The 27,104-nt window shown below is 38.7% G+C and overlaps 2 protein-coding genes across 11 annotated transcripts in view; one reads left to right on the top strand and one right to left on the bottom strand.

The window, feature by feature from the left end:
* PDHX (pyruvate dehydrogenase complex component X) overlaps nucleotides 1-7,231 on the bottom strand; it is a 76,633-nt gene extending 69,402 nt beyond the window's left edge. For 3 of the 5 annotated variants that reach the window (XM_051622223.1, XM_051622227.1, XM_051622226.1), the window contains exon 1: nucleotides 7,045-7,231. In XM_051622223.1, coding sequence (XP_051478183.1) covers nucleotides 7,045-7,186 — 142 coding nt within the window. In that variant the 5' untranslated portion in view covers nucleotides 7,187-7,231. The remainder of the gene's footprint in view (nucleotides 1-7,044) is intronic. The other 2 variants (XM_051622228.1, XM_051622224.1) reach the window with 2 other exon arrangements.
* Nucleotides 7,232-7,345: 114 nt separating this feature from the next.
* APIP (APAF1 interacting protein) overlaps nucleotides 7,346-27,104 on the top strand; it is a 34,293-nt gene continuing 14,534 nt past the window's right edge. Inside the window, exons 1-9 of one of the 6 annotated variants that reach the window (XM_051622237.1) lie at nucleotides 7,806-8,010; nucleotides 12,772-12,872; nucleotides 15,564-15,612; nucleotides 16,338-16,455; nucleotides 17,496-17,631; nucleotides 20,180-20,347; nucleotides 20,889-20,979; nucleotides 21,369-21,419; nucleotides 22,189-24,253. In XM_051622237.1, the coding sequence (XP_051478197.1) occupies nucleotides 7,942-8,010; nucleotides 12,772-12,872; nucleotides 15,564-15,612; nucleotides 16,338-16,455; nucleotides 17,496-17,631; nucleotides 20,180-20,347; nucleotides 20,889-20,979; nucleotides 21,369-21,380 (744 nt within the window). In that variant the 5' untranslated portion in view covers nucleotides 7,806-7,941 and the 3' untranslated portion in view covers nucleotides 21,381-21,419; nucleotides 22,189-24,253. The other 5 variants (XM_051622236.1, XR_007889782.1, XM_051622235.1 and 2 more) reach the window with 5 other exon arrangements.

Here is a 27,104-nt window from a genome sequence, read left to right as displayed (position 1 = left end):
ACAGTTATTATGATGCTCTTTTTCTTAAGCTTACATACACTTACATACATGCACTCCCAAGAGCACCAAGGAAAACAAAGGACGAAGTTACAGAGATCCTTCTCTGTTACAGAGATCCTTCTCATGCATGTCTATATACAAAGGCAGATAATTTTTTTGTCTTTTCTTTCCTGTCAGGAGTCAAATATACAGATCTGAAAAGTCCAATGTATTTAAGTAACAAAACACCACAACCTCTGGCCCTGCAATATCATGTTCTAGACGTAGCTAGCTAGCACATCACTTCAGTCCACCAATTGACTGAAATCATACACAGAAGTGGAACTGCACAGCAGCAAGCCACGTCCCAAGTGAGATTCTTCGGAGGACAGGGCTCATGATGAAGCACAGTCCTTGGCTTCCTAGCACACTACACCTCTTGTAATTTCATCCAGTATACCAAAGTAGTGGTTTTGACATACAGACATACTATCTTTCTGAATTTTTAAGGAAATCTATGACAGCAAATAAATATTTTTAGAATCTTATTTAATGTTTTCCACCATCTGATTTTTGAGGATCTTTCTTGAGCTATTGGATCTGAATCTGTATTCAGCTAAGAGAACAGAAATAGACTCATAGAAAGTACATTGTATACAATAGGGAGAATAAATTATTCCTGTTTCTCTACTACCCAGCATTGAGGCTTATTATCATTCTAATAAGAAACAACACTGCATTTCTCGCAGTTGCTATATTGCATAGAATAACTAGGAAGAGCTTTATAAAGTTGGAAATTAATTCTTTTTCACCCTCATTATCCAGAAGAAAAATGGAAAGAAAAAAACTAGAAGGATTTTTAGCTGAAAAGCACCAAGAGCTGGAATGCTTCTCATCCTTACTTCCAAGTCCTAAGAGAAAACATGGTTAAGATCTCAGAAAAGACAAAGACGCAAGTAAAACTTCAATTAAGACAAAATTATTTAAGGGAACTAAAAATGTCCACCCCTGTTCTGTAATAATGTAATCCAATAAATCTTGTCTTTCTCATAGCTAGAACATTATGAAAGAACAAATAATTACACTTGTAAAAAAGAATGCAAGTATTCAGAATATTTCAGATGTTAGGTAGAGCTAAAGACATTACATAGTTTTTCCGATATTTCTATTTTCACTGTTTCCATTACTATTTAATCTCACTTGCCACACCTCTTGAGTGGATGGAGCTCAAGGCAGGGAGTGGGGGAGAGGAGTCCATCCCACTGTAGGAAAAGATCAGTTTGAGACCTGTTACCGTTTAACTCGGGTTTGACAACAATGCTCTTGATCCCCTCCCCCTCCTATCCAGGTAGGGAAGGAGAGAGAAAAAGAGAGAGACTTGGCTGGATGGAAAACTAAATTACACAGCTTTAATTAAACACCAATGATATAAGAAAAGATATACAATTATATACATATATGTTCAGATATGTGCAAAAGCCTCTCGCCTCCCCCCACCTCCAGCAACTCCCACAGCACTCTCCTTAGCTGTGAACAGTCCCAAAAAATCCCAGGGCTGCTGGAGAAAGCAGAGAGTGATGAGGGTCAGGAGAGCTTGAGCCTAAGGCTTGACGGTGATAGATGGATGGAGTTCTCCCCGGATGCCAGCCATGGACGGAAGAGAAGGGAAGAAGGAAGGAAGTTGTCTTCTGTGATCTCTGACCTTCCTCTGAGCTTACATAGATACATGGAATAGAATATCTCTGGCCAGTATTGCCGTCTGTCTTACTCAGCCTCCTACGGGGGGGTCATGGGTCTCCCTGTAGTGTCTGAGCCAGCAGAGTAAAGATGAGACCTTGAAGGCCCAGCAGTTACAAAAACATTCCTCTCTTACCAGCTTCAGTTGGAAGGCTCTATGACTAGTTAAAAGAAAGCTTACTGAAGGAAAAAAAAAAATCAGAAAAAGGAAAATTGGCTTCATTCTAGCTCAAACCAGGACAAGACCACCTGAAAAACCTCAACATACAGAAGTCTATGGGACCTGACAAAACGCATTCCAGCCAGAATCTTGAGGGAATTGGCTGATGATGGCCAAGCTACTGTCCTTGATATTTGAAAAGTCATGACAGTCAGGTGAAGACCCTGGTGGCCGGAAAAAGGGAAACAATGCACCTATTTTTTAAAAGAGTGGAAACAATGGCACTGGAAATTAGTGACCTGTTAGTCTCAACTATGCGCCTGGGATGATGATGAAACAGATCCTCCTAGAAGCTACGTTCAGGTATATGGAGGACAGGGAGGTGATTCAAGACAGCCAGCGTGGCTTCACCAAGGGTGAGTTTTGCCTGACCAACCTAGTAGCCTTGTATGATGGAGTGACTGCATCAGTGGACAAGGGAAGAGACACTGATGTCATCTATCTGGACTTCTGTAAGGCCACTGATACAGTCCCTGACAACATCCTTGTCTCTAGATTGGACAGATTTGGATTTGATGGGTGGCCTATTTGGTGAATAAGGAATTGGATGGATGGTTACCTCCAGAAAGCAGTTGTTATGCTTTAAGTGGCCCCTACATTGTGCTAGACACCTATAGGAGGAACAAGAGAGAGGGTCTTTGAGACCTGAAGGACCCAGGAGGGTCGGAACTGAGAGGGGTCAGTATTCCTTCCCACTACCTGACATACTCAAAAGCCAGGAAAACTGGAAGCTCAGGCCCTTTTTTCTTCCTGCACCTTCTTCCTTGCCACTGCTTCTTGGAGGTCCTTCAACTCGCCATGTGGTCATCAGAATCCAACTCCATTGGGTGCTGTGAGGAGCCATGGACCCTCCCCTTCTGAAGCAGCCTTGCTGCAAGGGACTGTCACTCACATACTCCTGCGATCATTGAGATTGGTTTTATATACATTTGTATATAAGTTTATATATATATCTGTTCTTCCCCTCACGTGTTACCCGCTTGTCTGTGTTACAGTAAATTTGTTGAAGTTTCAGTTTCCAACCCTTAAGTCTCTCTTCCTTATTCCACTTTTACCTTCCCTTGCACGGGTATGGGGGAGAAGGGGTAATAGGGAGTTCTGCCCTCTGATTTGTGGTTTTCACTATTAAACCAGGGCAGAATTATCTGGTGCCCAACATCGGGCACAAAATTAAGTTTATTTTTAAAGGATTGTAAGGTTGGAAATTGAAAAAAACATTGCAATAATGGCACTTTTGGAAGACCTGATTTAGCATGCCTGTATGTGCTCTGTTGTGACTCTGGTTTTTAGTTTTTCGTCCTATCTCCCACCTGTATTTTCTCATTGTGTACAAGCACTGTTTTCCACCGGGAGGAGTTGAGCTGAGGATTGGCTTGGGTGGTTCAAAGTCTATTTTATGACTCTTGGTGTTACAAAAAATTATTCTGCTATTTTCTCCAGCAAGTTCACAGTGCCAGAGTCTGGAGGCATCAGGAAACCATGTTACTTTTTGGTTGTATTATTGCTGTGCCTGAATGTGTGACACACTGAATGTGTGACGGGGTGGTTCACAGTCAAAACCCGGCATGGGAAAAACGCCACTGTAAGCACCCCCACAGCCCCTTTTGCTGCTGCTGCAATTGCCTCGTGCCAGAAGTGCGGGAAACCACCACCCCTGGTGCTGCATTGGCACTAGTGGGATCATGGAAGACCCACACCAGGGCATGTGACTTCCTTGAAGCAGCCCATTACTCTGTGGGAAACCCACGCTGGAGCAGCTTGCTCCTGAGGGACTGTACCTCAAGAAGTGGAGAGGTTCATGGAGGACTCTCTCCCATGGGAGCGACCTCATGGGGAAGCAGGGGAGGACTGTAAGGAATCCTTCTCCCTGAGCAAGAAGGAGCGGCAGAAAGCAACAGACTGTGAACGGACTCTAAACCCCATCCCCTGTCCCCCTGTGCTGCTGGGGGGAAAGAGGTAGAGAAATCGGGAGCAAAGTAATTTGTGCCCGGGAAGAAGGGAGGGGTGGGGATCACATATGTAAGCACCGTTCTTTGTGTTGTCTGTGTCCTGTGTGCATTTGATTAGTGTTAAATTGAATTATTATTTTTCCCCAAGTTGAGTCTGTTTTGCCCGTGACCTTAATTGGTGAGCAAAACCTACTTGCCCTTTGTCTTTACCCATGAATTTCTAGTTGGCCTTTGACCTCTGCATCGCAGTGTGTATGTTTGAGGGGGGAGAGGGAATTGAGTGAGCAGCCACACGGCTGGTTCTTTGTTGTTAGACCCAAACCATGACACACAAATTATTCAGAAAGTCTTCGCAAACTTGTAGTCATCTGCAGCAAGCAAATGGTTAAAAAAAAATCAAACATGTACAAAACCAGAATCAGCAGAGCTGAGAATCTTTTATGCCCATGATGGAAAACCACAGGATATTTTTTTTCCTCTCTCCCAACTCCCATACTCACCAGCAAAACTGCAGATCTATTAATTTAGTTGAGTTTGCTGGCACATCAAAGAAAGAAAAATATTCCTGACACTGAGAAAATTTTGGAGGCAGAGGAATTCAGTGAAAACAACTCTAAAATAGGTAATATATTATCTCAAGTAATTTTTAAACCGGGCTATCTAGGGACAAACTTTATCTTTAGAAATAACGTTGATAACAGGGATAGCCACAGCAGCAAAAAAAGTGGACAAAGTATACTGACAAACTGTGTTACTTCTATTACTTTATTTTGCACAGAACTTCCTTTTTCTCCTCTCATCTATGCTGGCTGGTTTGAACTATGAAGACTTATACAATAAAATTACAATGGTTATAGCAACCATTACAGTAACACAGAATAAAAGTTTCCAGCAACAGACTAGGCAATGCTGTGGCACCAACCTTAAAAACTCAAATTCTAATTACTTTCAGTTGTTTGGAGGTCACATGCAGTCAAGTTCACTGAAAAACTTACCAGAGAACGTCTTTACTAACTTCACTTGGATGCTTTAAAGTAGTTTCATAGCTACAAATTCAAAAGGTTTTTTAAACAAAAAAAGCAGTTCTTTTATCTACAATGTATCACCAATCTAATTTTGCAAGACAGCACAATGGTATTTTGAATGGGGCCAATTTGGGGAAAAAGTTTTAAGTCATGCACAACTACCTCTTGTTTCACATTAACTTAATACAAGAGGAGCTGATCAGTCTTCTGCCCCAATTATTAATATTTACAGCTTTATTTATACTATCAGTAGTACCAATATTCATGCTGCTGCCCAGATATGGAAATGGATCTTGCTGGAAGTTAACCTGATCACAAAAACAGGTGTTTCCACAAAGGAAAGGAAAAAACGAGGTGCACTTCAGCTACATTTTCTCCACTCTTATCTCATCCTCCAAGCTCACCAACCTATCCATTCCTTGTGCATTCATTTAATGTTCATGCATAGAGATGTGCAGAGCTGGATATCACAGAAAATATCTTGACTGTGTGTGTGGATTGGCTTCTTGCACACCAGGTGACGGACCCTGCTTTTGGTAGAACAAACTGAAGACAAGTGCTTTAGTATGGTCCACAGGAGAGCCATTTCTTAACTTCTAAGTCTTACTCTGTAGCAAGTACAGAATTGAAAAATTTAGTCTGACCTGAGATCAATGGTAAGATCAAGAAACACTAAAAACAAAGAAAAAAAAAATCAACAGACCTCTAACATAAAGGTTCATTCTATTTTTCTTCCTTTCTTTCAACCAACAAACTAGAAATTCAATTCTGAATTAATAATTTTGACTTTGCAAAACATTCTCCCTGCTCTACTATCATTACAGAAAGTGACAGGAACACACAGAGAAACAAACAAAAAAGTATCAAAACTAGATCCACATGAACCAATAATTCAATTGGTGGCATTTTCAGAAACAAAAAAGTAGAGAAATAAAATTAATGCTAAAATAAAACTCACTTAACTTTAAATTCTCCCTATTAACAGTGCACTTGGTTATTGTTTAAATGTTTAACAAGTTGTAACTAACAAATCAAGCAAGGAAAGAAAAGATAACATTTAATTTGAGCATCCAAAATTCTTCCCACATTTGTCAGAGACAGCAGAAAATACGAAAGGTAAGCAGAAGACCGCCCTGGTTATTCTGAAACAAACTCCTGAGAAGAGAAAAAAGTACATCTTTAAAGGCTGCTGCCATAAACTCACAGGTTGGCTTCTGTGTAGCAATGTATACTAGATATACAAGTAATAGATTTAAGATCCACTTACCCATTTCAAAGAAAAAAAAAAAAAAGGAATTTCATTAAATATTGCTTCCATGCCCTTCTCCAGCAACTTGAAACATGACTTGTCAAATAAAATGATGATGGAAAAGTAGCAGAAATTCCAAACACTGAAAAAACCAAAACCAAAAACTTTCTCTTTCAGTACTTAACTATACTTGTTCCTAGAAAACACTCAACAATTATCAAATGTAAGAACTTTTTTTTTCCTTTTTCCTTATCCTCAACAGAATATCCCACCAATCTGTTTTCATAGAATCATAGAAGGATTTGGGTCAGAAGGGATCTTTAAAATCACTTAGTTCCAACTGCCCTGCCACGGGCAAGGACACCTCCCACTAGACCACATTGCTCAAATCCCCATCCACCTTAGTTGGCGTTTAACGCTTCCAGGAATAGGGCAGCAACCACTTCTCTGGGCAACCTGTTCCAGTGTCTCACCAACCTCATAGTGAAGAATTTCTTCCTAATGTCTAATCTACATTTATCTTATTTCAGCTTAAAGTCATTACCTGTCGTTTTATCGCTATGTGCCCTTATAAAAAGTCCCCCTCCAGCTTTCCTGGAGGCCCCCTTCAGGTACTGGAAAGCCTTCCCGGTACTCCATCACTCACTCCTGTGAGTGAACACACTGTTCGTCAACGGCCCTGCTCGGCATTGCCACCCTACACACCTACATGGCAACACCAGGCACCCACACCTCCACACTTCCCCACTATCTTGTACAGCCTTACTTCTCCCCCAGCACGACCTACTCTCATCCCTTACTTTAAAGTCGCAGCTTTAAGTGCAGCACTCCAACGCCGGGCACCCGACTAACAACGAAGAGTGCGGGATCCAGCCCATCACTTACCCAGTAGCTCTCGGGTCCTGTGCAGACGCCTCCAGCCTCCTTGAGATGGTAAAGACATGCCAGCACCAAGAGCTGGCCGCATCCCCAACAGCAGCCTCACCAGCCCCTTGCCGCCATAACTCAGCCACAAGTAAGCTGCCATCTTGCGTGCCCTCCCGTTCCTGACCTTCCCAGCGCCGGGGCTGTCTATCTCACTGCCTGAGCAGAAAGCAGAACACCACGCTCCGCAGCCTCAGCCTGCAGGTACGGTTTCACGGAAGCCTCCCAGCGTGCCGCTGGCCACCTGCCTGCACCTGGGACAACCACAGGACCCCCCGCAGCACCATCTGTGGGCACTCGGACCCTCGCCTGCTCGGGCATGACTACGCTCTATCGCCCCAGGTACGAGCAAATGCCTACCACAGACGTACCCGCTCCTTTCTGAGCCCTGTCTTCCTGTCTGCCCCTGGGGTGCGCCCGTATCTTCGTCTCAAACTACACCCGCTACTGGCCATTTCCGACCCTTTCGACTTGAGCGAGGGGGGTGGTCTCTCTCCCATCCCAGCCTGTCCGCCTCTGCCCCGGGACAAAGACCGCGTCGCTCGACAGGGTATTGCTCGGGTCGGTGACAGACCGCCAGATCTAGGCAAGCTCTCGGCAGGCGCCCGCGTGGTGCTCCAAAGAACCCGCGTCTGAAGGACCCCGGCACTCGCCGTCCGACCGGCGCCATGGCAGCAGCTGCCAACGCCTGCGATGCCGCTCAGGTAACTAACAGGCGCCACGTCTAGCCCCCCGCAAGCATCGCCTGCCCCAGAGGCCGCGTGTGCTTCAAAGAGGCGCAGAGCTTAGCGGCGTGGCGGGTCGCGTCCACACGCTTTGTCTCGGCAGCGTCCCCTTTCAGCAGCCCGCCGGTGTGTGATGTGGCGTTGGTCACCCTCTGACTGCAGGCGGGCCCCAGCGCACCAGGGTCCCCTCTCCAGCTTGGAGGTAATCCTAGAGGCCCAAGACAGGACAGTGAACCGGCGACAGTCTTGCCGGCGTGCCATGCCTTGCCATGGCCTCCTGTGCCACTTTTAATGGTCCTGACTGCCCTGCGCTCTTCTCACTGACTGGCTATGGGGACTTCGTGTCTACAGGGTAGCAGTTCGCAGTTGCAGTTGTTGGACTGTTGAGTTGCTGTAGCTTTAGTAATTAGCTTCGTAGTTAGTGTTTAGTGGGGAGTATAGAGATGTTCTGAAATGTACTGTATTTTCCAAAATGTTGCCAGCTGACAGTCTGACTGCAATTACAGAACGTTGGCTTTATAATTCATTTATTTATGGCAACTCGAGGGTGTTTTAGGTTTGGTTTGGGGTTATTGGGCTTTTTTTCTAGGTTTGATTGTTTGGGTTATTTTGTATTTTGGCAACTGTTCATTGCTATAAGTCATCAAAACCTGACTGTGAATTGCCGTTGTTTGCACTTCATCAAATGAAGTATATACATCATGCTAGAGCATATAGGAGCATCACCTGGATGAGGCTTGAAATACCAGTCTTGTTTCCATGTGGAACTGATCCAGAGAGCAGCCTAAACTTCAATAAAAGTGTGGACCAATAACAAGGAGATGAGAATCAAATGTGACCTGCCAGGAAAGAAGGAAAGAATTTGCTTTACCAAAAAAGAAAAAAAAAAAAAAAAAAAAAAAGAAATGGAGATGTGTTAATGTGTAAGTTGTCACAGAGATGAAAGGAAAGAACATCTTCTTTATAACTGTTTGGTAATAAGCCTCAGTTTCAGCAGGCAAGGTTTAGGTTAGGCATTAGGAAAATATTTCTAACCTGGGACAGTTAAACAGATTGCCTAAGGAGTTTGTGACTCACTGTCATTGAAGGTTTTAAGGATGAAGTTAAAGAAGGAGCTTCCAAACCTTGTCAAACTTGCCCCAGGCTGCCTTCTTCATCACTTCACCTTCGCTGTCTGCTGCCTCCGAACCACTGCTACTGTCTTGTACCAGTGTGTATTTCTTCCATGCTGTCACCACTGCCTGCCCATGCCTGGTTCTGCAAGTCCAACACCAACTGAAGGCATTTTCTCAATGGTGTGCAGCCCCCTGTAGCAACTGCAACAAAATACAAGCGGTCTTTCTGTTCACAGGGCCTGTGTTAAACAAAGACTCTGCTTGCTGTGATTCTAAGGGCCAGGAGACAATCTTGAGCTGCTTGCAAAATCACAGTTCCCCTTACAGTCTTGTTTTAGACCATCAAGGATCACCCAGTCTTTAACTTTACAGTCACTGTGGTATTTGAGCGGGGGGAGAAAACGGTGACAACTTGTTTTTCTAGTATTTCAGCTAAGGTACTAAGTAATAACCTGCTTGTCAGTTTTGGTATGTTGTATTTATTTTTTGCTTTTATTCTCTTTATTCTGTGGGTGTTAACAGAATACCTCCCTTAATTTAGGTTCCTGCTGCAAACCAGTGTTCTTCTTGGAAATTTCCTTTCAAGGACATTAATAACTAAGCTGAGCAGTAAAGCAGCTAATCACTTGTAATTTAAAAAAACAAAACAACAAACAACTATAAAAGCTTCTAATAGCTGCAATTTAAAAAAAGGCACACCATAAATGATCAGTTTCATTTGGAGGTCTGTACTTGCTATAAAAACTGACAGTTTGAGGGTTTTAAACCCAGTGGAATCCTCACCACATTGCTTTCTTATATCTTACTTACAATTAATTATTTTCCTCACATAAAAAAATCTTTTGCGTTATAGAATCCTTATGTGGTGCTAAAGGTATTGTAGAAAATAAACTTTTTTAAGTTTGGGGGTTTTTAAAGTTTTTTGCTGCTTTGGTTTATTTGATCTATGTCTATGCTAAAGACATCTTTTCAACAGAACCTACTAACTTATTAATGATACTTTTCTCACTTTATGTATACAGTGTAGCACAAATCTGTTTTACCACATTAAACTTACCTGTGCAGCTATTCAAAGAAACCTCATAATGATTTGCTACCCATCAGTATGAAATATGAATAGTAAGATTTTATCTATGCAGTTTGCTTATTTCTGAGGAAAACTATATGATTTCTAAGGACTTTGTGAAAGGGAGATACGTATTTCAGGCACTTTTTATTTACCATAATATCTTAAACATTCACATTGTAGTTGAGGTTTTAACCTTTTGAAAATTATCCCCCAAACCTTTACAATATGTTTGTTCCACAATTAGCCTGAGTCCACTTTGATTTCCATATATTAGATACACATTGTTTTCTGGGTTTTGGAGTTGAGAAGGTGGTTTTGTTTTGTTTGGGTTTTTTAAAATCATATTAGGTATAGTATGAGAAGATTTGACCTCTGGAAATATTCTATATTTTCAGTGAATACTTTCAATCAGTTTTTGTTTAAAATTTTACCAGCAAAGTTGTTTTAAAAATAATAATTTAATGGATTGAAAATATACTCTTAGTTCACAAAGTTTGTCCAGTTTTTCTACATACCTAATACCATGTAGAAACTTAGGCTAAGATGGTAACAACATTGCAGGAAACAAGCAAAATTGTTAATGTTAGCTATATCAGAAAAGTAGTAGGCCAGATCCACGGTTGTAGATCTAGAAGGAGAGATAACCAATGGCGTCTCTACTTCAAGTGAAAAATCAAATTAAAAATTAAATGCTAAAATTAAGTGCTAATTGAGATTTGACAAAGAGTAACCTTGTTGAGTTGCCTTCTGCTTTTGCACACTTTCACTCCTAGGCTTATTACAGCAAGTACCCTTTTTTAGTTATAGAAAGACCTGTCATTTTTATTATCAGTAATTTTAAACATGAAATAAAATATTTTTACTTAGAGAGGTTGTGAAAGGCTGGAAAGGAATGTTTTCATTTTCAACTGTGTGAATGGGGAAGATTTCAGATTTTTTTCACTGTAAATATAGGAGCTTGTTTATTTGGCCTGGGGTTGTCTTTCTTCATGTACTTTTGTATATGCTGATCTATTTGTTTCTGATATCATGAACTGATGAAGATTCATGGTGCTTTAAGAATCTTAACTTCTTACATAAGCTTCTGGAATTGCTGGTTAGAGTCTTTTTTCTATCAGTTGAAATGAATAAACAGGTGATTTTTTAATATATTAAAAGAAACAAATAATAGTAGGATCAAAATCAGAGCAGGCAGGAATAGCATCTGAACTGAATCCCAGTTCTCTAATCACTTCAGAAACAAGTACCATTGAAGAGTATGGTGCTACACTATTAAGTTGAAGTTTGAAATACTGATCAGGCTTAATGCATATATAAAAAGAATTATGTGAGAGTTAGCTGCAGAAGCGGGACTGTGTTTGGTAACGTAAGAGTTTAGCCTTCCTAAAACTAGTCCACCTTTCTGTTGCAACCAAGAAGCACATCTGTTGTGCTTAATTGCTGATTTCTATTACATACCCATATGAGAAACCAAACCATCTGTATTACTGTGGTAATGTAGGTGGAAATTTTCCCCTACCCAGGGAGAGGGAAGGGGTAAGTTTCCCTCTGTTTCCTTTTTAATTCTTGCTTTATGGGTTCAATTTTATAAGGATCTCTGTGAAAGCACATACAACATTTATTTGTACAGTCATAAATGCAGGAAGACTTCTTATTCTCTCAGATAAGCTAAAAAGAATACTCTAGACAACATGCAAATGCATAAATTAAAGCACACAGCATTAATTAGTGTCTTAGTTTTCTCTGTGTATACTGACTATGTTTCTCATGTAAATGATTCCAATATTCTAATTTTTAATTTTCCAATGTAATATTCACTTGTCAAAGATTGCTACCTGTTAGGTACAGCTTTCTTAGTTTTATGTGTTTAGTGAAGAGTAATGTTTAAGATTTTCCAAGATTTCCAGTTTTGGCTTGTACTGTAAAACCATTCTGGTTTAGATTACCTATGAATGTATGGTTCCAGGATTAATGAGGCTCTGAGCAACCTGATCTAGTAAAAAAAGTCCCTGCACACTGCAGGGGGGGCTGGACTAGATGACCTTTAAAGGTCCTTTCCAGCCCCACACACATTCTATGATTCTATGAATATCTGACACTGCAGACACCTTTGATTAATTGATAGGTATAGATATATTTAATGATGTCATAAACAGTAGAATATGGAAAAAAATTATATCTTTTTTTCCTTCTGAAAGAAATACTAAAATAAAGCAATTTGCCTTCTGGCCAAACTGCATGTGAGGTAACCTGACATTGTAAAAATGTAGGCATGTGAATTTCATCAGTTTGCCTACATTTTCTGTGATTATTTTTGATTGCTATGTAAAAATACTATACAACAGAACTGATAAAGTCTGTTCTACTGAAATTCGTAAGTGAAGCAAAATAGACCCACAGAAATCTGATTCAATGGGAAAAGCTATTAGTTGAGCTTTTCAAAATGGATAATGTTAGATGCATTTATATTTCTTTTTTTATTACTATAGTCTATTACTTAATCTCAGTGGTGTAATACCTCTGGGCCACTGGACTCAAATAAATTTTAGGTGAAACGTTTGTGTGAAGGATGACACATGCGTTTTATTTGTTTGTTAGTTTCAATAAATGAATGGCCCCTAAAATGTGTAAAGGTCATTTTTGTAACTGAAATTCATAAGCGTAAATTAGACTGTCATGCTGCAGTGCAAAAGTACTACCCCTTTAAACTCAATTTCAGAATTTAAATTCTTATGTTTGTTATGTTTCTTATGGTTTTAACTTATTTCTTTATTTTTAGGAGAAGTTACATCCAAGAAATCTTATCCCTGAGCTTTGTAGATTGTTTTATGACTTAGGCTGGGTAACAGGAACTGGTGGAGGAATCAGCTTGAAGCATGGGTAAGTGAAGATGGAAGAGAAAGAATGTGATGGTTAGAGAGAGAGAGGATGACTGTGTTTGGTAGTTGATGAGGGCATTTCAATTCCATTATAAATGAAAGTCAAGAGTGGGCAAGAAGGTAGAGGGGGAAATGAACAGTATGCCAAATTTATCATATAGAAGTCACGTGACTAGTCTGAATTAATGGATACAGCCAGCTGCAGAGAGTTTACTTTTTTTGGTGTCCTTTTCCTATCTTTGTTTAAGTAGATGAATTGCGTTTAAAGAGCAATGCATTCCCCATTTTTCTTTTCATCAATTATGGACTATAGAGTGGGTTACACCAGCCACATTGCTTTCAGATGCCTGGAGTTAGATGAGATGAATCCCACTCTAGGCATTTTGCAAGCAAGACATCTCCTTTAAGAAGGAAGTTACTGTTCTACTATCTAAGGAGATATTCTTAACATATAATTCAGACCACGTAACAGCATAGCCATTTTTAATGTGTATCCATTACTAAGGAACACCGCTTTGCTTTTTAAGCTAAACTCCTCTTCATGCTTTCCAAGCTTTTAATGGAGACAGAGCTCCTCTCAGTGGCCACTGCAAAAAGGGAAGTACTCATTCTACAAAACACCTTGCACAGTGCCTGCAATTCTGACCCCAGTCACAAAGTGTTTTGAGAAAAAAAAAAAAAAGTCTGATCTCTTACTTTTCTGACACACTTGCATGCAGATAGAAGCAGCCATAGCTATTCAAATGTGAAAGAGGTACATCTCTGAAGTGAAGGCTCTAAATGCTAATAATTGTGTTGTTCTAATAGCTTTTTGCAGACAGGGAGAGTCTACTACCTTTAGGAAAAGGGGCAGGCAACTCAAGAATTCTTAAGTACAGGGATCTTGCTAGATCATGCAGGGAGAACATCAGATAGGCAAAAGCACAGCTAGAATTCAACCTGGCCACTGCTGTGAGGGGTAACAAAAAAGGTTTTTACAAATACATAAATAACAAAAAGACAGTCAAGGAGAATGTCCACCCTTTATTGGATCCAGGGGGAACATTGCTATCCAGGATGAGGAAAAGGCTGAGGTACCGAATGCCTTCTCTGCCTCAGCCTTTAATAGTCAGACCCATAATCCTCAGGGTAATCAACTCCCTGATAGGGATGGAGAGCAACAGCAACTCCCCATAATCCAGAAGGAAGCAGTTAATGACCTTTTATGCCACCTGGACACTCACAAGTCTAGGGGGCTGAATGGGATTCACCCAAGAGTGCTGAGGGAACTGGCAGAGGAGCTTGCCAAGCTGCTCTCCATCATCTATCATCAGTCCTAGTTAACATAGGTGCCAGACAATTGGAGGCTTGCCAACAAGACACCCATTAGTGAGCAAGTGCCTGTGTGGTGCTTAGTTGTCAGCTGGGGTTTAATTACATTAAGACCAATACCTGTCTTGCTACACCCTCCTTTCAGGTACTTGCAGAGACCAATAAAGTCTCCCCTCAACCTACTTTTCTCCAGACCAAATAAACCCAGAGCCCTCAGCCTCTCCTTATAAGACTTTTTTTGACTCTTTGTCAGTTTCATTGCTCTTCTAAGTGCTCTGGTCCAGAAATAGGAACATCTCATGGTCCTTAGAAAATTATCTGTAACTTGACTATTTATTCACTAGATGTCTCTATGCTCCTGTATTTATTATGTTACTGTTGAAACTAAGTAGTGATTACAATTGAAAGAGATAATTTCTTTTTTTTTCTTTTGCTGTTATTGAAAATATTTCAGATACCATCTCAAAAGAATTTTAATTTAAATCAATTTTTCAGTCTTTTTTCATGTAAGCCTTGCAATAAGTAAATGCACTGCAACTTGAATTTCAGAAATGTAATAGCATTGAATTATCTTAACTTTTGTCAATATTAATAAATATAAAAACTAATTTAAATCTAAGCTAGATAGTTGTAACAACAAGCAAAATTACCAAATCAACAACAAAAAACCAACCAACCAACCAACCAACAAAACTCCACCCACACAACCTACCAAAAAACACCCACAAAAACCTTCACAACCTCAGCCACTAGAGCATGCCGTAAAGTGCCACATCTACACGTTTCTTGAATACCTCCAAGAATGGTTACTCAACCACCTCCCTGTGCAGGCTGTTCTAGTGCCTGACCACTCTTTCAGTATAGAAATTCTTTCTAGTATCTGAACCTCCCCTGCTGCAACTTCAGGCTGTTGCCTCTAGTATTATTGTTATTTGTATTGTAGAATACTACAGCTAATTAACACTGTTTATAGGTGGTCTGTGGATTTTTAAGCAGTGGTTTTGTCACGTTTTATCATAGATTTACTTGCAGTTTCTCTTGTTCCATTTTTTTCTGAATTCTGGGGATTTGAGTTTTGAATTATTGCAGGATGAGGCTGTGTAAGTAGTAAGTGAGTCTACATTTCCCACATGTATTTCAGATCTCCTGTCAAGTTGAAAGGATGTTTTTTACCCCTGCAAGTTAGAGATTTCATGTGCGCTTGTATGATTTGGTTCAATTTTGAAAGCCATCCATATGTCAATTTATGGAAGGTGCAAAAAAGTTATTAAACTATGAGGTGCTAGATTTGCTATTTCCTTTTCAGTTTATGAAGAGCTCTAATGCCTGTGCAGTTGAATAGTTCTTTGTTTATTGATTTTCCCTGTCTAACTTTTCTTAGGAATGAAATCTACATTGCTCCTTCAGGAGTCCAAAAGGAAAGAATACAGGTATATTGAATTGTTTTTACCTCAGAGCTCATCTTGAGATGGCTGAAAGTACCTTTGTTTAGAGTTTCATTTTTCCATATGTAAAGTTAGAAATTCGTTATACTAGTGACTGAGTTATTGAAATAACTGAGGATTATGCCCAGTACTCCAGTGGATTGAGTGCAATAAGTAAGGAAAACTCTTGAAACTGTATTTCCTGCTGATTTTTAAAATAACATTAAAGAAGAAAGTTGTATTGCTGCCCTGAACCAATTCTTTGTACTATTACAAGCAGCTGATTGATGCAAAGGTAACATTCATGTAAAGATACTAAAAGCAAGGTTTGAAAAAATTGTTCTACAAGTTGAATATATGTACATTTGATTCTTGTCATTTGTTGGTTCTTTAAGGGGGGAAGGAAAAGTACATCTGTATTTTTTTTTTTAGAATCAGTTACTACTTTTCCTTTGGATCTATTGTCCGTTATTCACACACAGGCTGTCCCATTTCTGAGAAAATTTTAGTTTTACAAATATCTGCTTGGCAGCAGTCTAAATAAAAAGAAGTACTTAATATTATTTCACAGTACACAATGTCAGTAAGTAGTATCAGAAGCTAGAGTAAATGTGGTACCTTATAGCATTTTTACAAAGTTGAAGTCACATGCTCTATGTATTTTTCTCCCTAGAAAGAAACTAAAACTATTCTAGTCATCACAGGTCAAAGTAATTTCTTCTTTTTTACAGCCAGAAGATATATTTGTTTGTGATATGAATGAACAGGACATCAGTGGTCCACCACCACACAAGAAACTAAAGAAAAGCCAGTGCACGCCTCTTTTTATGAATGCCTACACTATGAGAGGTGCGTAGCCAGCTATGACTGAAACACTGTATCTACACATCCACAAAGTTGAAATTCAATAGCATGTTCTCTATACCTGGAGGTTACAGTGAAATAACCATGAAACTATAAAATAAATTAATTTGCAAAGGAATATGTACAATGGAAGGTAATCCATGGTAATGTACTGTGACCAACATTTACATTTTAATCTCTCTGTGGTCGTCTTTTTGGCACTGATTTTTAGTGTTTTTATTAGTAGGCTGTGGGAGGAGCTTGAGGGATTTACAGTAGTTTTGACTATTCATCAACTGTGTTTTAGATCGTTTTATAACCATTGGCTGGGATAAAAAGCTTCACAGATAAGTGAAATGAATATGAAACTTTTCTTTTGCAGGTGGACAGTAAAAGAGAGCTTTTGCTGTTGTATAAAATTTACATCTGTTACTTCAGAAAGAATTTAGGGAGGCTCTTCTGATCTTCCTACACAAGAAGCTTATATGTGTACCCAAGGATTATCTATCTATCTATCTATCTATCTATCTATCTATCTATCTATCTATCTATCTATCTATCTATCCATCATGACATAATAAGATAACAATGAAATTTTTTCAGATACTCAATTGATAATCGAAGAAGAGTACTAGCATAAAAAAGAGTAAAGCTCTTTAAACTTCTGTCACTCAAAATAAGTTTGGAAATTCTTTAGAATCTCAGAACTCTGATAAAATTAGTCAAGTGTTTCAGTCATTGCAGTATGTAAAGAAATATACAGTTAGTGTTTCTTCTTAGATTTGTGGAAGTGGTTTCTCTCCTGGGATTTGTCACTAACTAAAAATTAACATTACTGTCCTAAGGCAATCAATAATTATAATGTATAGATTAATAATTATCTCATACCTTTATTTAGGTTGCTATATGTTTTTTCCTCTAAAACAGCAGATCACCGTTTGCTAAGATGCCTAGCCAAAGGAAATGAAGTATGTAAAAAAAATTCTTAATTGACATGCTTTAAAATAATTTTTAGGTCATTTTTTTTCCTCTTTTTCTGTTCTTAGGGGCAGGTGCAGTGATACATACTCATTCCAAGGCTGCTGTTATGGCTACCCTTCTTTACCAAGGGAGTGAGTTCAGTATTACCCATCAGGAGATGATAAAAGGAATCCAGAAGTGTACTTCAGGAGGCTATTACCGGTACTTCTCTATATTTAAGAAAAGAGGCGTGGTGTTTGATCATGTGTTTTCTGCAATATAAATAGATGACAAGTCATGTGAGTTATGTGCATTAAAGCATGTAAAATAAAGTATTGGAAATTCAAAGTAAAAAGACCTCTGGAATAAATCAGTCATTAGCTATCTCTAAGAAGGTCTCAAGTTTTTGGACGAGATCTAAGATAAAATCTTGTGATGTCAAGGCTACTGTGATCTGCTGAGCTACAGCAACAAACCAAAAGAAGTGCTGTGTTGTGACAAGTATCTCAAGAACAGAGATGTTAATACATGCATACAATGAAACTGAAACTGAAGCCAACCAACATTAGGTTGGATTGATAACATACAAACTTCAATTGGGTGGATTTCACATATCACTGCCTGTGCTAGTTTAGGGCACGTTAAGAGAGCAGAGGATTTCAGATTTTGCTTGACAGACTTCGAAAGAAAATTCAGAATAAACAGCTCATTAAATTTAATGTCATTACTTTTCAAAGATGAGCTCTGAGGTAAGTGCTGAGTTATTCCAAAAGATGTGTGATGGCTTGCTTTAAGGACTCCACCCACAGTGTTGAACTGGGATCTGCAAACAGCATTTATGTAATGTGTAGCAATGAGATGAAAAATTGAAATGCTAAATTCTTTCCACTTTTCAGTGTTAATTTTTATAGCTATTGCCCTTTGGCAAGGAAGCAAGACATATGTCTGGCATGTGATTTTATGCCAGGGCGTATTTTGGTTTTGGTTGCCAGTTTTACCTTCTTGTCAGCATTAGCATTTGTATTTTTAATGTGGCAAGAGACACCCCTTATATTGAGTTGTCTAACAACACTGGTTTTTAAGAACCACACAGCAATTTTCTTTTTTGGGTATATGTTTCGAATTTTCAAACATTCCTAAATGTTAGTCAGGAGACGTTGTATTAGTTTGGATCCATATCAGAGTTGTCCCATGTCATCCTGTTAATTTACCAGAAAAACTAAAGAAATCAAAGCTCCAGATTACATGGTTCCTAAGTATGTATTCCTCCGTACTAGACTGGTTCCACTGTTTTGCCTCACACCCCATTGACTTTAAAGGAAATTCAATAGTACTGAATAAGGTCTTTCAAAATACGGATTGACAATATTTTGTTTCAAATGATGTAAACCTTTTCTGATTGCTATCCAGGAAAATGCTAAAGGTAGGATAATCAGAAGTATTTGTTGGCCTAAATATGATCCCAGTGATGCCAGCATAATTTTACTTTTGACTTCAGTAGATGGAGAACTCGATCTGTAGTAAATAGCTTTGAAAGTTTCAAACTGATCCAAGATATTTTATATGAAGGTTTGGCTAAATGTAGGCTGCTTATATTTAAATAAAACTAAAGAGATGCTAAGTATTTAACTAATTCAGAGTCTTCTTTGAGATTTGTAGACATTAGTTCTTGGTAAAAGTCTTATGGTTATGTTTAGGAATCAGTTATGATATTTATACCTACTTCCAAACTCAGGTCCAAGTAGAAAGCAGAGCCTAGGAAACCAATCCTTTAGCTCATCTGGCCTCACTAATAGCAAACACAAACTTGTAAGAGGCAAAAGTAAAACTACAAAAAACATCTAATTTTCTTCAGTTGCTATTTTTGTAGACTTCCTCGGGAAAACATCAGCATTGAAAACTGTAGGGGATGAGACTTTTGAATTTTCTGAGTATCTGGTTTGAAATGCAAGCTGTATAATTTTTACCATTGCTTTCTTACTCTGTTTTATGAAAGTAAGTACTACTCATGAAATACCTATGTGATCTCAATCATAAATCTGAACCTGAACTGGGGACATACTAAAAGTATTTAAACAAGTTTCTACCAGTGTTAATTAAGGTTCAAACAATGCCAAATATGCCAGTCCTCCTTCAGAAGAAACTGTTAGGCAAGTTCCACTGAGTAACATGCATCATCTTGCCTTTGGAACTGGGGTTCTCAGGCTCTTTTAAGATCACATACAGCCCACCAGTGACTCCATCACAGAGAATTTATTTTTCACGTGTTGACTCTACTTTCTGTTTATATGACTTAGCAGGACAATCTCTTTTCCAGGGGCTTTTTGGACTACCTGAGTTAATTTTGTTCTTCTCTCCAGCAAACAGCTTCATTTCCTTCTTCATCATGTGATTCTTTTAAATAATTGAATCTGAGATAAAGCTTGTAGGTGATGCCAATATAGGATGGAAAGAGTCTAAAAAAGTGATAAAGAGATGCAACTACAAAGTGATATGGGAACAAATAGCTACACCTAACACATGAAAATGTTCCTTTCTTTTTGTGCCTCAAGCATAGCTCAGGTATTGGTAGCATAATGTATGTTTGAGAGTGAGAGATACTCCTGAGAGTTCTTAAATTACAGCAAGAGAAAAGTGTAAAATCACTAGTGTTGAGAATTTTTTAACATCTTTACACAATCAAAGGAGGATCTCTGTCTTAGGGAGAAGCTTCATCCATTCAAACAGAGTGGGTTTTTTTGAATTCACGAACATTCCTTTTTTCTTTTAGATATAATGATACACTAGTGGTTCCCATTATTGAGAATACACCAGAAGAGAAGGATCTCAAGGAAAGAATGGTACATGCATTGGAAAAATACCCAGACTCTTGTGCTGTATTGGTCAGACGTCATGGAGTTTACGTATGGGGAAAAACATGGGAAAAAACTAAAACGATGTGAGTACAATTTAGGAATATTGTGTCTTTTGCCATTATACCTCAAACTTCTAATGACCTTAATGTCATATCTGTTTCCAACCCATGGACAATGCTTCAGGACATTAAGTTCTGGCCTCATTGAACATATAGGGAGTTTTTTGGGATGGGTTCTGCTTAGTTTTCCTGTTATATTATTGCTGGCTGATAGGTTTCCCAACGTTTTCCTTTCATATGGATAAGTCCCTTCTCATAGGAAACCTGCAGACAATCTCTGCACTTATATGGCACCTGCCAATGCTGTTTGTGTTGTCTTCTCTAGTCTCATTTCTGGAATTTACTTCTTCATTTGCTTACGGAAGTGCAGCAAATCAGCATCATGTAGCAATAATGCTTGGCACTTTCCATACTGCAGTAATGGCAATAAATAGAGCTGTCCAGTCAGACCATTGCATTGGTAATGTACAGCTCAAGGAAAAAAAGTACTACATTTTCATAAAACATGGTAAGACTTGAGCCTTACTTTACATTTCACTTTTTTTTTTTTTCCTTTTCATTTTAGGTGTGAGTGTTACGATTACTTGTTTGACATCGCAGTGCAGATGAAGCAGCATGGGTTAGATCCTTCAAAGCATCCAGCAGGAGAAAATAAGGTCTTGTAAATGACAACAACATTTACATTAGGTGTGAATTTATCTGTATAGAAGATCTGTTTGAAGGGAGAGACTAGAGATTGCACCATCCCTTCAATCCGCTTTTCCACTCAGGAAACTTCAGTATTTCACCTCTTTCCCCACTACCACTGCACTTGTGTCTGTGTCTGAAATAATGCTTTTTTACCATAAAATGCATAAAAAATATATGTATTAATAATTAAGTATGTTCTGTGCATATTTTAGCACCTATGTACAACACGGGATGCAATTACTTTTAAAAACTAGATTTTATCAGATATTAAAGAAAAAGCCAATGGAAAAGAAAGACAACAGCCTAGTAAGCTAAGCTATACTGAGATACCTGAACACCCACTTCTGTTCTTCAGCTTGCAGGATGAGGTTTGATTTCGATCCATCTCAGTGGTATTACTTATCTGGTGAGTTGTTAGTCCTTATTTGTTCAGCAGAAATGGTTCATTGCAAGTTGATTGCTTCAATTGATTAGTGTCACCTGTTTACCTCATGCATCAAATTACCATGACTTTGTTTTCTAATGTAACAGTGATCAATGTTTTGGAAGTTTTTATAATAAATCTTTTAAAGTAAAAGCACATAGATGGTAGAATTGGGCAGTACTTAACGTGAGGGCTTCCTGAAAAAATTCTTGGTATGGCAAAATACAGTGATAGGGTACATTTCAAGGTCTGGGACACTTCTCCCTGAAAATCTAAGCAAGTTTAAAGGTACCAGTACTGAAATTATGATGGAGTTACTAGGCCAAAGTGGTGGTCTAATTAAACTTGTTGCACACTGCTGGCCCATCAGATAATCCTCCCCACCCACTACATCTGCATCAGAAGAGATGAGAAATGGCTGCTCAGGCAGCATGAGCACAGAACAGATACTTGGATTGTTAGCCTTTATGCCCACAGCAGAGGAGGAAGCAGTGGTACACGAGGCTTGCTGTCAAATGCAGGAGCAAGTATTGGCAGGACTGCCACTGCATATGATGCTGAAGACATGCTGGCTACCACATGTGCACAGACCTACCTCATGGCTTGCAAGAACCATTATAAAATTGCTTCTCAGCTCCTGCTATTGAATAATATTGGGCTAAGATAGTGACATTAATATTCCTTTGCCTATTTTTTATTACTAAATGCCTAGTTTTAGAACATTTTCACTTTTACCTTGTTTCACCTATAGAGATTTCTTACATGATCATTGGAGTTCCAGATTGGACCTCACGCTTTTAAAACCAGAAGAGGGTGCTGTAATACTCGGCGGATTTACAGATGTTATCAGTCAGTTTTGACTGTTAAATACGTTCAAGAAGAAAACGAGTTAAAACAACAAGAAAAAAAAAAATGAACAATCATTGCTATTTATTAATTGGGTCAAATGCTACAGTAGGAGGAATGAAAATTCATATGCAAAAAAAGATTTTGAAAAAAGCTATGGAGAGCTAATGTGACATTTTATTTGCAATATTTGAAAATTCATATTTCAACAGCCTGCACATGCTGATCATGCTCTACTGCTGCATCATTTAACTTCTAGGTTTCCATTTCTGAAAGTTATAGTAGGCTTTATTCTTGGGGAAAAAAGTGAGGATAATCCCTCAGCTTGAGATTAGGTATAAAGCTTAAAGCACTGTTTGAACTGTTGAGTCATTCATGCTGTGTTAGTAGGGTGGGTTTTTTTAATTAAGCTGGTAGCATATATATTCTCTTACTTAGCATTATATTGAGTAGGAAACACATACTTTTATAGTGTGCATTTGAAAGTTGCTACTGAGAGACTGCTTTGGGTCTTGCCTTTTTTTACCTATTTTAATTAATTCACTTTCCATAAGGTTTTGTTTATTACAACTTTACAACAGCTTAGTTATGATTAGCCATCGTAAGATAGATTTAATCAAGCTGCTCATTAAAATATAGTCTCATTGTCATCTTTCAAAATCTGCTGGAATGGTCCCCCGGTGATATCAGTGTAAGCCTTGGTAAGCCAACTTTCTGACTGTGTTTTGAGACTCTAATCCCAAAGGCAAATTGAGACGGGGAAAGTGCCAATTTACCTTGTTTTCTACTAGAGGCCTTGCATTCCCATCCACTTCCCTTTTCATCATCTCTGGCACTTCTTTAAGCATAACATTTCAAACTAAGAGAAAACTACTGCAGGAGTTGGAGGAAGAAGATTATGATATTGTTTCCTAATAAGCCACTGGTAAAACATTGAATCAACTCAGAGGCGTGTCCAAAGAGAACCAGAACTGTGGCAAAAGAGGAGATAGTGGAAGCCAGAGATGGCAGACAATACTTCTCCTATTTCGTGGGGATGACTATTCAGACTTACTCGGCTACTTATGGACAGGCATTCAGTATGGATGTTCTGAAGAACTGAAATCTATGGAAAGTATTCTGCTAAACTAAAATGTCAGGAAGAAACTTCTTGTATTTTTCACCTAGTAATAAGCTTTTCTTTAGCCATGTATGTTAGATTACTCATTATAGCACAACATAAGCTGTTGGTCTCTCTTGTAACTGGTAATTGAGTTGTGCTAAATTTGCACAAAAAACATCCCAGTTTGGCTTGCTGGATATTGGTGTCCCCATGTTACAGTCTGTCAAAGGGTGATGACAAAACACATTTGCATTATGATGCAAGCCAAGTGCCTGCTGACCTGATCCAGCTTGCTGGATACCAGCTGTTTCTAAACGGTAAGATGTGGTCACTCGTTGCATGACAGCCTTGTGTAGTCACCAGAGTTGGTGCTACTATGCTGCCAGTTTGTCAGCAACCAGACCTGTCTTACCTCCATATCCTTGTAGCAGCTACAGCCTGGCTTTCTGTGCTGCACGAGAGAGAATGTTCAGCATCTGCTGCTATCAAAGCAACAGCAGCTGTCAAAGATGTCATCAAGACCTCAACTGGTGAAGTTACAGCTTCACAAGAATGTTTCATTATAAGTGATATGCCATCAAAAACTTGCTGAGTACTCATTACCAACATATCCTGGCCTCACTGGGGTGCTTCAGATTTTCTCAATAGTATACACATAAGCTTTGCTCCAAATTTTCATGTCCCTGTCAGTCAGATACCAACTAAAGGGTTGTTAAAGGAATTGCCATATAGTTCAAATAGGTCTATTTTCTTCCCCCCGATGATTGGACTGCAATACTCACCAGCATCAATTACAATGAATTTAATTGAAAAAAAATCTTTGTCATTCTATTCTTGCGTTAGAGGAATAAACATATTTAGTTTTGGTTTTGTTTTGTTGTGTGTTTTTTTTCCTTAAATGTTTTAGGAACACAAGAATAGCATTGACTGTTTTGTGGTTTATGCCATTGTCTTTATTTCTGAACTTTCTTCCAAAACACTTGTGTTGATTCTTAAAATTTTTAGAGTAATGGTGCTATGCTCACAGACTGACAGGTTTCATGGATGATCTGTATTTTGTGACTATTGGGCATGTTTGTCTTTTCGTACTGTACTTAGTGATATACCTGCAGTGTGCATCTTTTAAACCAATGGGGGGAGGGTGACCTTAACTACTGTAAAATTACTGCAGGTTGTTGACTGTGTTTATTGCTAAATTATTTCATTATTAAACACTTGTTTGTCAGTCGCAAGTATTCTGCAGTGACACTACATCTTGTGAGTGGATGCAGATTGCAGTAAGAGCTTGGGTGAAAAGTGTTATTTTTTAGATCAGAGAGGGACTTTGGACATGCTGCATGCTCTTCTGCTCCACTTAAGCACAAAACATGTATCTAAGTATTTCAGGACTTCAGAGGTGCGAGTGATATGAAGGGAAATTAGATTCTGTTTCCATTAGCTTTTCTTCCTTATGGGCACATTAATGAAAATACTCCATGTGACAATCTACTTAGTCTTGATATCTAGTTGCCATCTACTGATTGTGATCTGTAATTCTTTATTTAAACTGCTAGATTTCTACAAAAGTAAATTTATCTGGTACGCTGATGATGCTGTTGGAGCAAGACAGAATTGTATAATTTCATAATACTAATGTTTGGTAAGGATAAAGATTATTTTACACTTTTTGTTCTTTTCTACATGTATCATGACAAAAGACAAGAGAACAGTCATAAGGAAAGGTATTTTTTGCCAAATATGTTCCTCTAAGGTCATGTTAATTAGAAATATTCACTTCCTTATCTAGCTACCATTTGCCACTCAGAGTGCCACTGAGTGGCAAATTTTTACTCTGTGTGAAATACCAAAGTTCTGTAGTAGCAGTTAAGTTCTTTCATAGGGGATTCCAAGATACTCACAAGTCTCAGTCTTCTCATATCTTAACCAGGGAATCATTGACTTCACAGGTTTGATGGCTTCATAATCTTGTGAAATGGTTACTGTTTCCCACAGTGTATAGAAAGTTCTTACAGTTCAGCTCCAGAACAAAAATATGAAAATTTCCCATATATTTTATAGCTTCTAAACTCCCATAATTTAAAAGTCAAGATCATTTTCTGATGTGAATCGTAGACTAATAAGCCAGCTGGATATTTTTATACATTTGCAGCAAAGAGTTGATCTCCATCAAAGCTGATTATCTAGGTTTATTTTCACCAGATAGGCTTATGTAAAAATTGACATTTCAAGTGGGTCATCCAAAATGCTCGTTATGTTCCAGCGTTTCTCAATAAAAGTAATGTCCTAGCAAACATTCTACTTTCCAAGAAGGAAATAAAGTTGCAGAATACAGCATCTTGAAACATTAAGAGATGGAGCTCTAACTAGTAAGCAGCCTGGTCTAGTGAGAGGTATTCCTGGTCAAGCATGGGGGTTGAAACTAGATGATTTTTGAGGTCACTTCCAACCCAAACCATTCTATGATTCTATAATGATATCAATATTGTATAGTGAATGTTATAACACCTGAAAAACTGGCATCCTATTTCCTTTAACTCTGAAATCGTTATTTAAAAAATAGCATCTAAAAAAGCCCACTGACTAGTGGAACAATACAATACAATTGAATTCTTTGAATTCTTTGCACACTTTTTGGCAAATATGTCTGTTTAACAATTTTTTGCCATTTTACAGAGGATGGCAAAATGGAAAAAAAAAACCACAAGACTGGAGCACTTTAGGTGGCTTACATCTATATCAATAGAAGAAGAAATAGAAGAAGAAAGAAATAGAAGAAATACATTGACATTAATGCTTTTTGATTTTTTTCCCTACAATGAAGGTGAAATAAAAGTTGTGCCTTACAGACCTAGGTTGTGTCCAAGGACAACCTTCAGAGCTGAGGAAGACTAGTAAGAAAGTGCCCGGGATTGCACTTTGTGACCAGCTGATCAAAGCTTTCACAGAAGACAATAATGTGTATGTTTGGTTTAATTTTAAGTCAGCTTAATATTAAAAGCTTAATGTTACTCCAGAAGAGTGCTACCTGACATCATTTTTAAGAGAGCTAATTTCTAAGTCCCTGAGTCTGAAAAAGAGCTCTCAGGCATTTATCCTGGTATCACCCAAGGGTTCTCTGCATGAGTCAGATGGTAAATAAAATCTCACTGTTTTTTGGTTGACATAATTAGCACAGGGACCTGTGTCTGCTAAATTTGAATGCTAGTGGTTCAGCTTACCGAGTACACTATTGCAAAATTATTTTGGAGGTGGAACCACAACAGTTGGCTATTTGTTAGGATCTTAATCTACTGAAAACAAAATAAATTCTAAATAGTGGGGGTTTTTTTAGTATATGTATTCAGGTTTAATCTAGCATCTGCTATATTTTGCTAGAGTAGTCAGAAAAAACTAGTGACTGGGTAGTGCTCAATACCCAAAGTGCACTGAGTGGGTTGTTTGACTAGATGGGATTTCATGGGAAATAATCATAGAATCATAAAATGGTTAAGGCTGGAAGGGACATTTAAGATCATCAGGTTCCAATCTCCCTACTATGAGCAGGGACACCTCACACTAGAGCAGGCTGCACAAGGCCTCATCCAACCTGGCCTTAATCACCTCTAGGGAGGGGGCTTCCACAACCTCCCTGGGCAACCTATTCCAGTGCTTTACTGCCTTCATGGTGAAGAATTTCTTCCTGATGTCTAACCTAAATCTACCCTCTCGGTTTAAAACCA

Source organism: Apus apus, chromosome 5 (genome assembly GCF_020740795.1).
Source record: "Apus apus isolate bApuApu2 chromosome 5, bApuApu2.pri.cur, whole genome shotgun sequence".
Classification (NCBI taxonomy): domain Eukaryota; kingdom Metazoa; phylum Chordata; class Aves; order Apodiformes; family Apodidae; genus Apus; species Apus apus.
Note: the sequence above shows the minus strand (reverse complement) of the source record. Positions and strands in the feature narration are given on the sequence as shown.